General features: G+C 38.8%; 1 protein-coding gene across 6 annotated transcripts in view; it reads right to left on the reverse strand.

Moving 5' to 3' along the window:
• Positions 1 to 7,475: 7,475 nt before the first annotated feature.
• Positions 7,476 to 17,031, reverse strand: part of STK38L (serine/threonine kinase 38 like) — an 80,313-nt gene continuing 70,757 nt past the window's right edge. For all 6 annotated transcript variants that reach the window (XM_032283874.1, XM_032283882.1, XM_032283891.1 and 3 more), the window contains 5 exons: positions 16,455 to 16,572; positions 15,895 to 16,018; positions 14,498 to 14,593; positions 11,001 to 11,092; positions 7,476 to 10,907 (listed from right to left, as the gene is read on the reverse strand). In XM_032283874.1, coding sequence (XP_032139765.1) covers positions 10,780 to 10,907; positions 11,001 to 11,092; positions 14,498 to 14,593; positions 15,895 to 16,018; positions 16,455 to 16,572 — 558 coding nt within the window. In that variant the 3' untranslated portion in view covers positions 7,476 to 10,779. The remainder of the gene's footprint in view (positions 10,908 to 11,000; positions 11,093 to 14,497; positions 14,594 to 15,894; positions 16,019 to 16,454; positions 16,573 to 17,031) is intronic.

Genomic DNA, 17,031 nt, shown 5'->3' on the forward strand with positions numbered 1-17,031 from the left:
GGGCGCGCAGCCGACGCCGCCCCGCAGCCCGGCCGGCCGCGGCTACTGAGCATGCGGACTGGGGCCAGGCGCCCGCCGCTCTGGGCGCCCTGGGGCTCCCCGGCGGGAACGGGACCCGGGCGAAGGGCGGAGTCGCCGCGGACACCGCCCCGCCGAGCCCTCCCCCAGTCGGGTCTTTCTAGCAACCCGCCCATTGAAAACAGGCTTCCATGCTCATAGCAGGCTTTGCCCGGGCGTTCCGAAGACTGCAGTTGTAGACCCTCGGGGCAGAGGTAAAGGGTGAATGAAGACCCTTGCACGGCGGGTTAGCGGGGGGCATGGGGCTGGGCTTGGGGAGGCGGTGCTGGACGAGAGACCCTGCTCTTTTCTGCTTAAGGAAGGGCTTAGCTGCAGAAAGGAGGGTGTAGAGGATGGAGAGAGGGTCCCCAAGGAAGCCGTTTTGCCGCCTGGAATGGTTGGGTAAATCCAGAAACAAGATCTTTTGGGGATCACTTGACAGCCCTACATCCTTATAGCTAGTGTCCAGAATACACTGGTTCGCTGCCCTCCCACTGGTCCCTGTTAAGCGTGCTCTGAATGAAGAGCCCCCCTAAACATGGCTGTTTACTCACCCGGGTGCAGGTGGGCTGAGTTGAAAAGAGTCAGTACAGGGTGGTGGGATAGGAGTTGGTTTTATAGGTTTAGGGTAGGCAGTGGAAAGTTACAGAATTTACAGTTTAGGGCGGTTTTTGCAAGCTGGGAGGGGGTCGTTGGGTCTGGAGTCATGACGTTGACTAAGGTCGTCTACAAAGTCCAATTGCCTTATCAATTGAGGCAGGAATAAGGAACAATAGAAGAATGTCTCAAGTTAATTAGGCGCTGCCGGGGTGGATCATTCTTCCCCTTTTAGTGGTCTTCCAGTTACTAAACATTTTCTAATTCCGGGAGGCCATCCAGAGGTGTATGTGTGGGTCATGAGGGTCACCATGGCTCGATTTAGGGTATTGTCTATGGTGTGGCCAGTTCTAAGAAACTTGCAGCCCCTAGACCCATTGCTTGGTAACCTAGTAGAAGTAGTAAAGGAAAGGAACAATAGAGAAGACACAAAATCAAGCTTTGCAACCAGCCTACATGTAATAATTTTCCTACAAGGACTCAATTCCAGTGTCCTAACCAGCAGCTTATGTGTCCTCAAGGCAGTACTTAGGGCCATTGTTAGAGTCTGGGCAAGGGGTTTGTAAGTATGTTCCCAGCACCAGTAGGCATGACAGGAGAAAACTGTTGCAGACTTAAGCAGGGGACTAGGACTGTATGCAGCTAGAAGTAAGGGACACCTGCTGAACACTGTGCTGTCCTCGGTAACACACACCAAGACACATCCCTAATCAAAACCATTCTTGAAACATCTCACCCCTAGTCTTGACTTGGAACTCCACCCCAAATTCTACCAACACCAACTTCTCCTGGCAACTCAGAAACAGTAATTCCACTGAGGGCTCCCCCGAGTTGTGTTCAAACCTTGGCTTTCCAGACAAGTGTATGCTATTTTGAGGTGGTTTACCAAGGGGTAAGAGGTAGAATCAATTAGACCTGGGCCTTAAGATCCTGGTTAAAATGTAAATACTATTCTATACATGGTCTTGCTTACAGTGCATTTTCCCTTATCGGCTCACAACCTCTTTCTTAATTCCTGTCTTAGTGGGGAAACAGAAATACAGAGATGATGAGAATTTCAGCCAGGATCTCTCAGCTAGTAGATAATAGAAGCAAGATCATGAAAATTAGGTCTCCTTCTTAGGAGTTCCTATTGTGGTGCCCAGTAAGCTTGCCTGTGAATCATTGCAGACGCCATTTCTTAGAAAGGATGATTCATTTCCACCAAAGTCTAAAAGCAAGAGAAAGGGAACCCAGAATCTAAAATACAAAAGCAGAAAGGGTAATGTACAAGCAAAGCCAGCCCACAGGATTCTATGGGGTGCAACCCTTTCATTGTTTGATAGGTATTCCCCTTACTGCTCAGATTTAAAGCCTGCTTGCTCTTTTCTTTATGCTCTGGAGCTTTACTTTCTAAGACATGATTTTTTGTTTTGTAAAGAGTGGCTATATATCCCATAGGATAAGGCAAAGAGACACAGTGTCTTGCCAGATGGATAGGAAGGTAATCTCTCATTTCCAGTGAGTGGTTTTCTCATATTTTCTCCTTGGAAAGAAAATGCGAGAAAGGTGATTGAATGATTTGTATAATAGAATGCAGGATAATTTGTATAATAGAATGCACACAGTTCATTTTGGTCAGCATGGTTCCCCTGTCAAAAGCCCCAAAGCAGCCTTGCTTTCCAGGAATCATTGCTTACCTTTAACTTAATTTGTTTGTTAATCTTCTTTCATTGCTAAGTACTCAGACAAGAACAAATATTTTAAAGGTGGAACAAATATTCCATTGTCCATCTGGAATTATTTAACCTCCTGCTGGGATTGTAACAATATAACTTAGTTTGGTGGGGGAGGTGACTAAAGCCACTTAGAGATTTTATTTGGTCCAAGACCAAAAACCCCCAAAAAACCAACAGCAAAAAAAACACCCCAAACCCAAAACAACAAAAAAGCACACCTGCTTCAGAGTGTAGCTAAATTGAAGATACTGTTTCCAATTATGAATAACAGCAAATAACACAGAAGCCGGGAAGGGGAGGAAAGAGGGGGTGGAAAACAGTAAGAAGGAAAAAAAAGTATATATGTGTTTACTACCATTGAACTGTACAATTAAAGTGGTAAAGATGGTAAATTTGAAAAAAAAAAAAGCAGCTACCCATTATTGATGTCCTAAGTGACTGGGGAAAATAAATTACTAATGTTTAAAATTATCTCTCCTTCCTACCCTGGCTCCAGCATCCTGTGGAGGGTGAATCCTGGGGAAGATGCTTGGATTTGTTGGGCAGATCGATGAGCGAGTGCAGTTTGGAGAAACAAGTAGGCCAAGACTCTCCTATATGTGTTTGGGGAGGGGGGGATCTATGGCGGACTTCTGATATAGGAAAGATCAGCTTGAGCATGGCCTAAGGGAAGGAAAAGCAGAGAGGTAACTGGAGAACAGTCCACTTCTGAAAGAGGGAGAGGTGGTAAAGGAGGTGGTGGTAGCTGCCATGAGGAGTGGAAATTTGGTATCTTTATTTTATTTTTTACAGAGCCTCACTCTGTCGCTCAGGCTGGAATGCAATGGCACAATCTGGGCTACTGCAACCTCCGCCTCCCCAGGTTCAAGCAATTCTCATGCCTCAACCTCCTGAGAAGCTGGGATTACAGGCATGTGCCACCACACCCAGCTAACTTTTCATATTTTTAGTAGACATGGGGTTTTGCCATGTTGTTCAGGCTGGTCTCGAACTCCTGGCCTCATGTGATCCACCTACCTTGGCCTCCCAAAGTGCTGGGATTACAGGCATGAGCCACTGCACCCTGCCAGGAAATTTGAGACCTTCTAAAGGGATATTTAGGGAACTTCATTGTGTAATGCAAACCCTCTTACATTATTTCCCTGGAAGATAACAACTTCAGCCAAAGCTGAATTCCTTTTCTCAATGTTTTTGGAGTCATATTTATGTTTTTATTAAAAGTGAAAACATTTTGAGATTGGCCTTAGGTGGAAAGCAGGGCCACCTACAAAAATAGTCATTTAATTCACTTGTTCACAAACATTTATTGAGTGCCTGCTGTGTGCCAGGCACTGTTGTAAGCACTGACTTTTGTATTTTACCTACTGTGCATCAGTTACTTTATATATTCTCACAAAAACCAATCAGCAGGTATTAGTTCCTTTTTCCATTAGCTCAGTGGTTCCCAAAATTCACTGTACATGAGAATGTGCACAATTTTAGATCCACTTCCAGAGATAATGATTTAGTAGGTTTGGGGTGAATCACAGCAAGTCCTTAATTCCTTTATTTTTTCTTTTTTTTGAGACCTAATCTCACTCTTGTCACTCAGGCTGGAGTGCAGTGGTGTGATCTTGGCTCACTGCAACCTCTGCCTCCCAGGTTCAAGCAATTCTCCTGCCTCAGCCTCCTCAGTAGCTGGGATTACAGGCACACACCACCACACCCTGGCTAATTTTTATACTTTTAGTAGAGATGGGGTTTCTCCATGTTGGCCAGGCTGGTCTCAAACTCCTGACCTCAGGTGATCCACCTGCCTTGGCCTCCCAAAGTGCTGGGATGACAGGCATGAGCCACCGCACCTGGCCACTAAGTCTTTATTTCAAATGTGCTCCCTAGTTGATTTTGAAAGTTGCTCTGAGTACTCTAGGAAATACTGCTTTGTCAAAAATGAATTTTCTTAAGTCTGAGTTTTTGCAGTATGGTATGTACAAGGGGGAAGTGGCGGGAGGTAAGCAGTATTTCTTAGAGGACAGGAGTAGCAATACACTAAAATTCTGAGCAAACTGCAGGGAAGGACAAAACTTAGGACAAGAATGAGGAAATAGTTGTGCACACATATCCTTTTATGTGGAGTTGCTTACACTTCTTTTTCCCTCAGGGATTATGTGTCTGTATGTGTGTATAAGTGTCAGTGACTCAGCTAATGTTTACTTTTGCGGTTTTAAACACTCTTAAAGCAGATATAGTATCCCAAGTCTTCCTCAGTCCTCTCGGTATCATATAGAATGGTACAAGAGGGTTCTCCAAGTTCTGTTCCTGATTTTTTTTTACCCAAGAAGACAAAAAGTTCAGGTGCAGTGGCCCATGCCTATAATTCCAGCACTTTGGGAGGCCTAGGCGAGCAGATCACCTGAGGTCAGGAGTTTGAGACCAGCCTGGCCAATATGGTGAAACTCTGTCTCTACTAAAGATACAAAAATTAGCCAGGCACAATGGCAAGCACCTGTAATCCCAGCTTCTCAGGAGGCCGAGGCAGGATAATTGCTTGAACCTGGGAGGCAGAGGTAGTTGTGAGCCGAGACCGTGCCACTGTCCTCCGGCCTGGGCAACAGAGCAAGACTCCCTCTCAAAAAACAAACAAACAAACAAAAAAAAAGTAAAAAAGTTATTAGGCTGAGTTTTGAGAGTTTACCTTTCCTACCATGAATTTCTCCCTTTGGAAGAGACTTTAAAAAGTCTTCCTGTGTTTAGGAGTTTGATCATAAATGTTTTAATAAAAAGGTAAAGTAATTCAGATAACTTGATGTTAGCTAGCAATCTCACCTGAGAAATGTTTTTCATTAGTCAAAGATCATCTTCCCAATTTTGACAAAGCAATTGAGCTAATAGTAATTAGACCGCCCCGCCCTTGGCTGGATCTTGGGAGGAAATAAGTTGATGAGGGTCCCTATTTCTGATAATGAGCTCTGGAGGAGTTGGACCAATAAATTATCTACTCTGATTAATAGGATCTGGGAGGAATGGCAAAAGCACTAAAAAGACCAAGGCCTGTTTATATGATGTCCATCCCGTTGTATGATGTCCAGACACCCAGTCCTATTCTGGGAAAAACGTTAATGAACCAACCTTCAGTTCCTATGTAGGCAACAGCAGATCCAACACCGCAATCTAGGTGCAATGGATTCAGGTAACAATCATTGCAGTAAAGCTGTGTGCCATCCTCTTGAACACCTAGTTTGTCGAAAGCATCCTAATTTGGTTCTGGTATCCATGTGGCCATGTTCTTTAGGTGAGCCTCATCCCAGTAACAGGGATGTGATGCTTGATTAGTTTTAAATCAACTGCCCATCAGGTACCGGTTTAGGACTATATGGATGACACAGTCATGGACAGTAAGATGCGAGGGTTACTTTGCTTAGAATGCTTCTGGAAAAGATTTTCCTTGCTCTTAAAAAGCAGAGATGCAAGGCTGGGGACGGTGGCTCACATCTGTAATCCCAGCACTTTGGGGGGCCGAGGCGGGTGGATCACCTGAAGTCGGGAGTTTGAGACCAGCCTGGCCAACGTGGCAAAACCCTGTCTCTACTAAAAAAAAAAAAAAAAAAAAAAATAGCTGGCTGTGGTGGCACACGCCTGTAATCCCAGCTACTTGGGAGGCTGAGGCAGGAGAATCACTTGAACCCAGGAGGTTCACTCCAGCCTGGGCAGCAGAGTGAGACTGTCTCAAAACAAACAAACAAACAAAAAAAAAAAAACAGTGAGATGCAGAAGTGTTTGTTTTCTTAAGGCCTTGCAGGTTTGAGGATTTGATGGTTAGAGTCTCTGTAGCCATCTAGCTTCTCTGGGAAAACAAGACCAAGGATAAAGCCAACACAATTGTCATGACAAAGTAGAAAAATGGAAAACGGGGTCTTGGTATGGTTGCCCAGGTTGGCCTCAAGTGATCCTCCTGCCTCAGCCTCTTGAGTAGCTCTGACTACAGGTGCATGCCACTGCTCTTGTGCTCTTGGATTCTTTGACGTTTCTGAGATGCTAAAATGACTACTCTGGAAGCTCTCTATCTTGTGTCTTACTGTTACATAATATACAAACTTTCCTTATCATTGAAGCCATTTTTACTTGTGTTTTCTGTCACTTGTAGTCAAAAGTATGCAAAGTAATAACTCTGTCCCTATCACTCCATGTATACTCCTGAGAACCTAGAAGCGTGTGAGCTATTTTTTCAATGAAGTTCACTCTATGATTTGAAAGAGTAGGCAACACTGGACTTGGATTCAAGGGCAATTTATTGTGTTTTAGGCAAGTCATGATCACTGGGCCTCATGTTCATCATCTATAAAATGATAATTATGTAATTACAGAGTAGTTGTAAAAAACAAGTAAGTGAAGGCATTTTGTGTACAAATATAAGTTCTTTGTATCACTAGATGTTTTTGAAAGATAAATTTAGAGTCTCCAAGTTTGCTATAATGCCTAAATTTTAACATTCAGTGTTTTCACTGTTGTGTCTTACAATGACATTATTGAAACGATGTATTTCAAGGAACAGTTGGAGAGAAATGAGGCTGAATGGGATTTTCACTGGCTCCCTTGAGGCTCAGTGGAAAAAGTCATCATGATTGTCAGTGTCTTCCACAGAACAGGAGGTAGTGGTACCTCGGCCACTTATATTTCTATGCTATTTTGACACATTTTCATCAATTTAGTGCTTGCTAAGTAGTTTTGACCAAGTTGGGTAGTTGTATATAAGCTGTACATCCAATAAGCACCTAAAAAGTGTAGCCAATATGTTTATAGCTACAGATTTGGAGATTTTAAATATAAACCTCAAATATTTTGTTCTTGATGTGATTTTCAAGTGTAAAAGTTGGTCAGTAATTTACATTAAGTAGTCTTTCTTGAGTTTTGGGTAACACCTATCTCAAAACTCAAAAATAAACCCAAAAAACCTCACCAGCAGAAATTTTGTAAACATAGTTTTTATTCTTGTCTTACCTTCAAAAGTCCTGCCACCAAAACATTTTTGAAACTCAGTAACTGAACACCAAACTCATTAGCCTGATTATTACTTTTCTAGACAATTGCTGAATTATATTGCTTTTAAAAAAAATAGCTAAGATATATTTTTATTATTTATTCCTTTAAGCAGCAATATTCCCTTCACATTTTTTTCATAAAAATCTAAAATATCTCTAGTAGTCCCAAGTGTCTTATATTTGTTCTAAGCATTTGTTTCACTAAGATTTTTCAGAAATAAGTGCACTTCTAAAGAGAAAATAAATTTAAATAAAATAATCGTGGTTGTAGCAAAACAGTTATTTTGAATGTTTTGAATTGTAACAATTCAAAGAGAAGATGTGTTTGGTAGCCAGGGACTTCTACAGACTAAAATCTCAATTCATTTATTTGTAGATCGTTAAAAGACAGCTGCTGCTCCTGTCAGTAAAGAACTGACTAATTGTCTAAGGTTTTCTACAATAAAACACCAAAAATAAATGTACTTAAAAATATTTAAAATTTAGAGATATTTACACTAAGCTCTGCAGCTATTTAAAAAACAGAAAAAATATAGAAATAAATGAAACCCCATCTTAGGCCTTACCAACCAAAGAACATTTTTAATACCCCACACTTATTTTCCATTCACGAACTGGCTTATTAAATCAGCTATATACTCTATTCAGAAGTAGCTGGTTTATAAGCAATTCCTTATTTTCAGACAGCACAATGCTTCAATACATTTAAAGATTTAAAGCTATGTTAGTAATAAATGCATAAAAGAAAAATAACATAACTTGCTTTAATACAAAGGTTTTTAATAAAAAAGTCAAAGTCTACATTAAATCAGGAAATTGATAAATCTGAATTATACAAGCTTTCTATATACTTAGAAAAACCAAAAACACAGTTTATAATAAAACTCTTTTAATTCAAAATAGAGTCTAATTTAAAGAAAATGTCATTATGCCCAGTTGATTAGATAGGGTTTTATCATTTAAATTAAATTATTCACCTGAAATATGGGAAATGTATAATAGAGAAAATTCAATCTCAAGAGTAATTTGCAAATTATCTGGTTAATTTGCATCATGAATCAAATTCTTAGCTTCCAAAGGGCAGACACAGTCTTTAATTGCTTTTAGATAGGCACTTAAGAAATGCTTTTGATGAGGAGAAAACCTCAAAGATTGTGAATCACTCTATTAACTCCAGGAAAGAATGAGACTCTCAACAAAGTAGCTTTCCAGAACTATCCTTCCAGTGCCAATTTGCAAGCTCTTTCTGGTAGTAAGAATGAGGGAACTCCAAACAAAAAAATGCTCTATTCTTATGCAATTAAAAAGTAAACTTAAGTAAATTAGTTTCTTTTTATCAGTGTCTGTCAATTTGAATTAATGGCATTTTTCAATACCATTTCAAGAATAGTTAACCATACCAGAACTAAATTACCTCGTATCTTACCTAATTCATTATCACACTAGCAAAACAGTCCTTTTTAAAAAAATAAAAATAAAGAGGGGGAGCAATGTGGGGTGAGGAAATCTCAAAAACTTCAGCAAAGGTTAGTATTTTAATTAAAGGCAGTTATAATTAGAAAAATTAGAGTTTGTGAAATTGAGGTATCCCCGGGGTGTTTAATAGCTCTCTCCTAAATACTCAAAAAATTCTCACTAGAAAAATGGAAATGAACTGTTAGATAAACACATAAGTACTCAACAAATATTTTTAAAAGAAACAAACCAAAAATAGGGAAGTGGGAGGAAACACGATGGCCTTCTGAAAACACTGTGGAGCTACCTAGCAGCAACATTTATAAAAGTTTTTGTAGATTTGCATAATGCTCCTATGCAACTCTTCCCCATTAGGAAGACATTCCTACAAACAAATCATCACTTTAGATTTTGATCATAGATCATTTATAATGGTTATCATTGTTGTATATTTTAAAAATTCCATCTATTAACAGTTAAGACAAACATTAGGCCATTCTTTGCTAGAATATTATTCCTCAACTAGTACTAATGAAACCAAAACCTCAAGAGTTGTTTGAATTAGAATTAAAATATTAAGCTAGAAAAGATTATTTAATTCTTGGGCGGTACCCAAAGAATTTGATGCTGACATTATCTCCCCTCTCCTCTCATCACAACCCCCTGGCCTGCATTTACTTCCTTAATTCCATCTATATTCACCACAGTGATATAGCTAAACATGAACAATATTGCCCTTGAATAAACCGACCTCTATCAACGATCTGTCAGGTCTGAATAGAGCATTCCCACAGGAAAGGAAAATTCTACTAGTTGTGAGCATCCACTGTTGAAGATCTTTGGTACATTTGGAGTATACGAAAATAATGGCACAATAATACAAGTACTATCAAAAGAAACATTTTCATCAAAAGAAATAAAAGTTAACCAGCCATGATATGTAACAACTTTCTAGAAAACCAAAGTAAATATCTTTTTGTTCTCTACAAGTCCATTTACATAATAGAAGTTTGACATTTAAAAAAATAGTTTAATAAAAATACACTAATTCTACAAGCAGCCTTCATGGTCATTTCTTAAATTCAACTAACCATAATCAAATTAAAATAATGTCATGTCCTCTTGTTAAAAAAGAAGTCCTCTTGTCACAAGAAAATCAACTTTACATGTTATATAATACAGTACGTCTCCCTATGAGTATACAGACTACATATATAAAGGTCATCAGTATTTCTGAATCCAACATAAATATATTAGTGGAGTGCTTGAGTGAAGGTGTTAAACTTTCTCTTTCTTATTATAAACTTGTCACTCCCTACTGTGGAGTTTGTGTAATAACTTGATGATAAATTCTATTTTTTAGAGAACCAGTGAATTTCTTTTTAAATTTCTTAAAACCATTACAGAAAATGTCTTCATATATATTCTACAGATGTCCAAACCAATAGGGCAATGTTCTAACACCAACTGTGGAAGATGGCTTTTACTGATTATCTAGACCCATAGAATTGCAGTAAAACATCAATACTGCAGTGTTATCTACAGGTTAACCTATGTTGCTTTAAATGATATGTTTCTCCTGAATTGATTAGAGGTGTTACAGTTCAAAGCCACAGCACACACAGGCAGAATGGACCTTAATACGCATGTAGGCAGTGCAGTTAGAAAGGGATGTCCGTTCCTTTTATTCCAGTACCTTCGTATAATAAAGTTAACACAAATAATAAAATGTTAAAAAAAAAAAAAAGAGCCAGCTGGCACTGCCAACCAATTCCTATAGTAGTCTTAGGAATCCTAATCCTGTAGAATTTCCTCTTGTAGTCAATAAGCACCACCGTCTTCAGGAGTACTTCAGTGTATTGTTATCTACGCCAAGCAAGCCTGGTGATGCAGCTACCTGAGTTCTCTTGGTTATGGGCGAATGTTATCTTCATTCATAATTTCCCAGCTTTCATGTAGGTGGGGATAGAGCCACGTTGAGTCAACCCTTCAAACCTTTTATAGGTATAATTGAGAAAAACCCAGTCTTTGGATTTGTAGTCCGGTTCTGTGGTATTTGGCACTAGAAAGAGAAAAATTAAAGGAATTTCATTAGTGAAATGCCATCATCTTCAAAGACTTTTAATAGTGTTACATTATAGACTGATTGTCTTACCTGGTTGTAAAATATCAGATTCAGGGAAGTCATCAAAATTTGAAGTATCATCAATGCTTTTGATTTCTATAGGGATTGCTGCTGGCCTTTCCCTATAAAAAGGTATTGAGTAGGCATGGTAACTTTTCTGAAACTCTCAATCTCCAACAAATAATTCTACTTGTAAATTCTGTAGACTATTCTATAGATATTAGAAAAGTCAAGGAAATTTATTGTGGATTTGAGAAGAGTAAAAGGGAGTTCAAAATAGTTCAAAATAATTTTTTATTAAAATGTTTTCATTTACTTGGAATTTAAAAAAGTTTTTTGTTTTTAATTTTTATGATTATGTTGTAGGTATATATATTTATAGGGATCAGGAGACAGTGTGATACTGACATGAAATGGGTAATAAATACATCGTGGAGAATGGGGTGTGCATCCCCTCATGCATTTATCCTTTGAGTTACAAACAATCGAATCACATTCTAAGTTATTTAAAAATGTACAATTTTCTCTTCCATACTTTAAGTGTTGCTAAGAAAAAAATGAAAAAAAGTACAATTAAGTTATTATTGACTATAGTCACCCTCTTCTGCTATCAAATAGTAGGTCTTACTCATTCCTTTTTTTACCCATTAAGCATCCCCATCTACTTGCCATTTTATATCTCTGTACCAAGACTTTCTCATACTATTTTTAAAAAGTGAGCTAATGAAAAGTAAAAGAGGTTTTATTTAAAAGATTGTATAATTGTATAAAGTATGTGAGATATTATAAGGACTGATCCTTCTTAATTGATTTAGGAATAGAATTCTAGTAACAATCCATAAATTAAAAATCATTTGGGGAAATGAGGGGCACACAGGTGAAGGGACTATTTGTGATGAAATGTGAATACAAAAACTTCTGTCATATAAATTTTAAGAGAATCAAAGATAGTGAAAAAGAAACCAGTCCTGCAATCCCAGCACTTTGGGAGGCTGAGGTGGGCAGATCATGAAGTCAGGAGTTTGAGACCAGCCTAACATGGTGAAACCCCGTTTCTACTAAAAATACAAAAAATTAGCCAGGCATGGTGGTGCGTGCCTGTAAACCCAGTTACTTGGGAGGCTGAGGTAGGAGGATCACTTGAACCAAGGGAGGCAGAGGTTGCAGTGAGCTGAGATCATGCCACTGCACTCTAGCCTAGGCAATTGAGTGAGACTCCATCTCAAAAAAAAAGAAACCAGTCATGAAAATGCCTTCTTATGCTAAAAAGTTTCTAGAGATAGTTAAAAGAAGCTATCAGTTTTTATTACTTCTGTTTTTTCAACAAATATTTATTGGATTTATTAGGCGGTAAGTTTACCAAATTATATAAAACCATATATATTTTACCAGAATTATTCCAACTCATTTATACTTAATGTACTAATTTAATAAACCTAGTTTAGTGGAAAGAACCCTGGAGCACTGAGATCTAACCTTTCTGTTATTAACTAGCAGTATGACCTTGGCAGGCAAGTCCCTGTGCCATGACTATTCCCTCATTATAAAACCAGGAGAGGCCGGGCATGGTAGCTCACGCCTGTAATCCACACACTTTGGAGGCCAAGGCGGGCGGATCACCTGAGGTCGGGAGTTCAAGACCAGCCTGACCAACATGGTGAAACCCCGTCTTAATTAAAAAAAAAATAAAAAATAAAAATAAAACCAGGAGAACTGGCAGTCTCTAAGCATCCTTCCCACTGTAAAAGGAGGGATATCATAGTTCTTTCTATTCAATTAAGTTGTGTGTGTATAGTATTATACAGCGTAATAATTAAGAGTTAGGCCTTCCACTAACGCTTAATCATTATGCTGCCTGGATCCAGTCCAACTGCCTGGGTCCAACTCTAGCTTTTTCATTTACTAGCTGCCCAGTGTAGGCACATTACTTAACTTTTCTATGCCTCAGTTTCCTCACTTGTAAAACAGGGATAATAACAATTCCTACTTTATAAAGCTTATATGATGATAAGATGAGAAATACAAGTAAAGTAATTAGAACAGTACTGGATACACAATAAATGATTTTTTAAAACTAGCTATTATTATAATAGGCAGAGTGGGCTGGGCGCCTGTAATCCCAGCACTTTGGGAGTCTGAGGCACTTGGATCACTTGAGCTCAGGAGTTTAAGACCAGCCTGGAGCTGGGCACGGTGGCTCACGCCTGTATTCCCAGCACTTTGGGAGGCCGAGGCGGGTAGATCACAAGGTCAAGAGATCGAGACCATCCTGGCCAACATGAAGAAACCCCTTCTCTACTAAAAATACAAAAATTAGCTGGGTCTGGTGGTGTGCACCTGTGGTCCCAGCTACAGGAGGCTGAGGCAGGAGAATTGCTTGAACGTGGGAGGCAGAGGTTGCAGTGAGCCGAGATCGCGCCACTGCACTCCAGCCTGGTGCCTGGCGACAGAGCGAGACTCTGTCTTCAAAAAAAGACCAGCCTGGGCAACATGGTGAAACCCTATCTCTACCAAAAAAAAAAAAAAAAAAAAAAACCACGACAAAATTAGCTGGGCATGGTAGCAACACCTGTGATTTCAGCGACTTATGGGGATGGGGTGGGAGGATCACTTGAGGCTAGGAGGTCGAGGCTTCAATGAGCCATGATGACGCCACAGCACTCCAGCCTGGGTGACAGTGTAAGACCCTGTCTCAAAAAAAAAATAATAATAGGTAGAGTCCCTAGCACACAGCAGGTTCTCCAGTGAAGATCTGTACCAAGGAAATGACACATAAGCTGTCTTGGAAGATGCAAGGGAGCCAGCTAGGCAGGGTAGGGGTAGAGGTAGTGGGGAGAGGGCATTTCAGTCAGAATGAATAGCAAATGGCCAAACTTGGAGGTGGGAAGAGGAGTAGGAAAGGCCATTGAGATGCAACTTCTGTAGATGAGGCAAGCGCTATACCCTGAAGTCCTAAGAAAGCAGTGAAGCCTTCTTCACTGTGTTCCAAGTACAAAGGGAAGCATGAAAGTGGCGTGGCCTGATTTATGCTTCTGAACTACTGCAGGTAGTTTGGCCATAAACTGAAAAAAGGCCAATGCTCACAATTAACAACTGTAAGCAAATCTTAAAAGTTACTTGTATTATTTAATGCCCCCCCCAACTAATGTTTAAAGAAGGGACTGTACCTTATTATAAATTAATTAAGGAGACACTATGTGGTATATTACAACAACGACAAAAATGAGAGTTCACAGTGTGAAATGTAAATACATCTTTCATATGCTAACAGCCTTTACTGTGTGAGTATGAATATAAGAATTTAAACAGCTGCCCAATGTTCTCCCCTGAAAGTGGAGGTTAGCCTAAAATAAGTCATTTAGCTATAGCCACCACAGTCCCACTCACTTACATAATCCAGACAATACTGGACTTAATGACATTATATGTTACTTTTATATTTAACCAGCAGAATCAGAGGTAAGTTAATTGCTAACTAGAATTTCGTTTTTACTGAGACGTCTCCCATTCAAAGCCTAGGAACATACCTTATGTGCTCCCAGTCCACACCTTCAAAAAATGGATGGCCTTTTATTTCTTCTACTCCACCATTTCCAATTCTATTTTCAGAATCAATACAAAATCTACAACATGAAAACAGAAATTATCATACACAAGTTAAATCTAAAGTATTCTAGCTGGATTACTTCAAATATTTTTTAAAGCAGTATGATATTTTTCTTTTTATTGATGTTAACTATGTTTATTGTAGGAAATGTGAAAGAAAATAAAAATCATCTGTAATAGCATTATTTAGAGAGAACTATAAATATTCTAATCTTCTAATCTTTTATAGTATTGAAAATACTGTGTTGATACTACAGTTACTATGTTAGGTCTGCTTTTTTTTACTTGAAATACTGAGAAAATATGCCAAAGTCACTAAATATTTTTCTATAAATTTGTTTCCTAAAACTTACATATGGAAATACTATAGCCAGTCTACTATTGAGCCAGTACAATATTGTTGAACATTTAAATAGTTTTCAATATTAAATACCATGATAAACATATTGTACCTAAATCTTTATACATATATGACTATCTGCATAAGTAAAATTCCTAGAAGTAGAACTTCTGGATCAAAGGTCATACATAGTTCAGGGATTTTTAAAAATAGTATGCTGCCAAGCCGGGTGCGGTGGCTCAAGCCTGTAATCCCAGCACTTTGGGAGGCTGAGGCGGGTGGATCACGAGGTCAGGAGATCGAGACCATCCTGGTCAACATGGTGAAACCCCGTCTCTACTAAAAATACAAAAAATTAGCTGGGCATAGTGGCGCGCGCCTGTAATCCCAGCTACTCAGGAGGCTGAGGCAGGAGAATTGCCTGAACCCAGGAGGCGGAGGTTGCGGTGAGCCGAGATCGCGCCATTGCACTCCAGCCTGGGTAACAAGAGCGAAACTCCGTCTCAAAAAAAAAAAAAAAATAGTATGCTGCCAACTGGCTATTCCCACAAGTTGCCCCAATTTATAGTCCTTCCAGCTATTCACAACAGTACCAAAACACTTTGTATTAGTTGAGGAACACATGGAAATTTTTGCTTAGAAGATTTCACGTATATACTTTTCATGACAGGAATCTGCTACTAAAATTTTTCCTTTTCTCTTTAATGGAATCAGGTCATTGCATTCTAACAGAAGTGACCTTTTGCTTTTACATATATCAGTAACTGAAGCAATACAAGGCCTCCTCCCTCTTTTTAATTCCTACATTTTTTTCTGCATACTTCCTTTTAAGAGTTTACATTTTTAAAAACACCTTTATTGATCTCTTTGTATACATCAGTGGTATCCGCTCTTCCCCTACAAAAGTGAAATGAGTTGTTTAGGTACTTAGGAAGTTTTGAAGAGACTATGAACTCCTCTAGGAATTTAACCACTAACCTGAGAATTAAGTCCTTGGCTTTCTCAGATATAGGTACCTCTGGAGGAAATACCAGAGTTTCTTTCCAATTCATCACTTTTCTGTATGTTTCTTGAGGTGTTTCAGAGCAGAAAGGTGGATATCCTATGTATCAAAGAAATAAAAAATGTTTCATCAGCTTTGTGATCAGTGAAGTTATACCTACCAAACATGTGCTATAAGAAACCAAACCAAGTGCTCTATTTAACAGTCAAAAGTGCCACCATTCATCAATTTACAATAAAATTGCTAATAAAGTCAATAAAATAAAAAATTTAAAGCACTGCCTCCCCTTTTACATGAAAAGCTATGCAGGTAACAATTTTTATACGTGGGAGTTTGGGTTAAATACTTGCCTTCCTGAAACAGGATCCCTGGAGAACTCACTGGTATTGATCAGTATGCATTTAACATTGGGGGGACATCAGAATTAAGTTTAAAAAACTTCAAATATTTTAGTCAATGATATCTGTAATATGTTCAAACAATGGTACTCAAGGAAATATATATATTTTGTACATAAATGAATGATAAAACATACCTATTAGCATTTCATACATAATCACTCCCAAAGACCACCAGTCACACAATTTGTTGTAACCAGTCTGCATGAATACTTCTGGAGCAATGTAATCTGGTGTCCCAACTGTGGAATATGCCTACAAAGGAGCAGCTTGTCAAACCAGCATTCGTAACATTAAAAAAATATATATCTGAGGAGGGCTTACTACTGGAAAAAGCAATATATAGAGGTGTTAAATTTCCATTTATATTTATTTCACGTTTATCATGTGCAAGGCTTAGTGGTAGGTAGTGAGTCAGATAATATGTTATAGACTACTGTTTTTCAGTCTATTTACTTTCCTAAGGGAATGCTGAATTAATTTTCATCACTTGGTTGAACAAATATTTATAGGGTGTCCGTATGTGCTAGGAATTTTATAAGAATATATCCATTTCTGCTGTCCCCCAAGAAACTCAATTAAGTTATTTATATATATAGCCTTCATTCTATTTCAAATAGAATGAAAAAGTTGAACCTAGAAGACCTGGCTTCCCCACTCACTACTAATGTGTTCTTTGGCAAATTACTCAGTTTCTCTGAGGCTCAGCTTCTG

Source organism: Sapajus apella, unplaced genomic scaffold, assembly GCF_009761245.1.
Source record: "Sapajus apella isolate SASKATOON/1434 unplaced genomic scaffold, GSC_monkey_1.0 scaffold2, whole genome shotgun sequence".
NCBI classification, from domain to species: domain Eukaryota; kingdom Metazoa; phylum Chordata; class Mammalia; order Primates; family Cebidae; genus Sapajus; species Sapajus apella.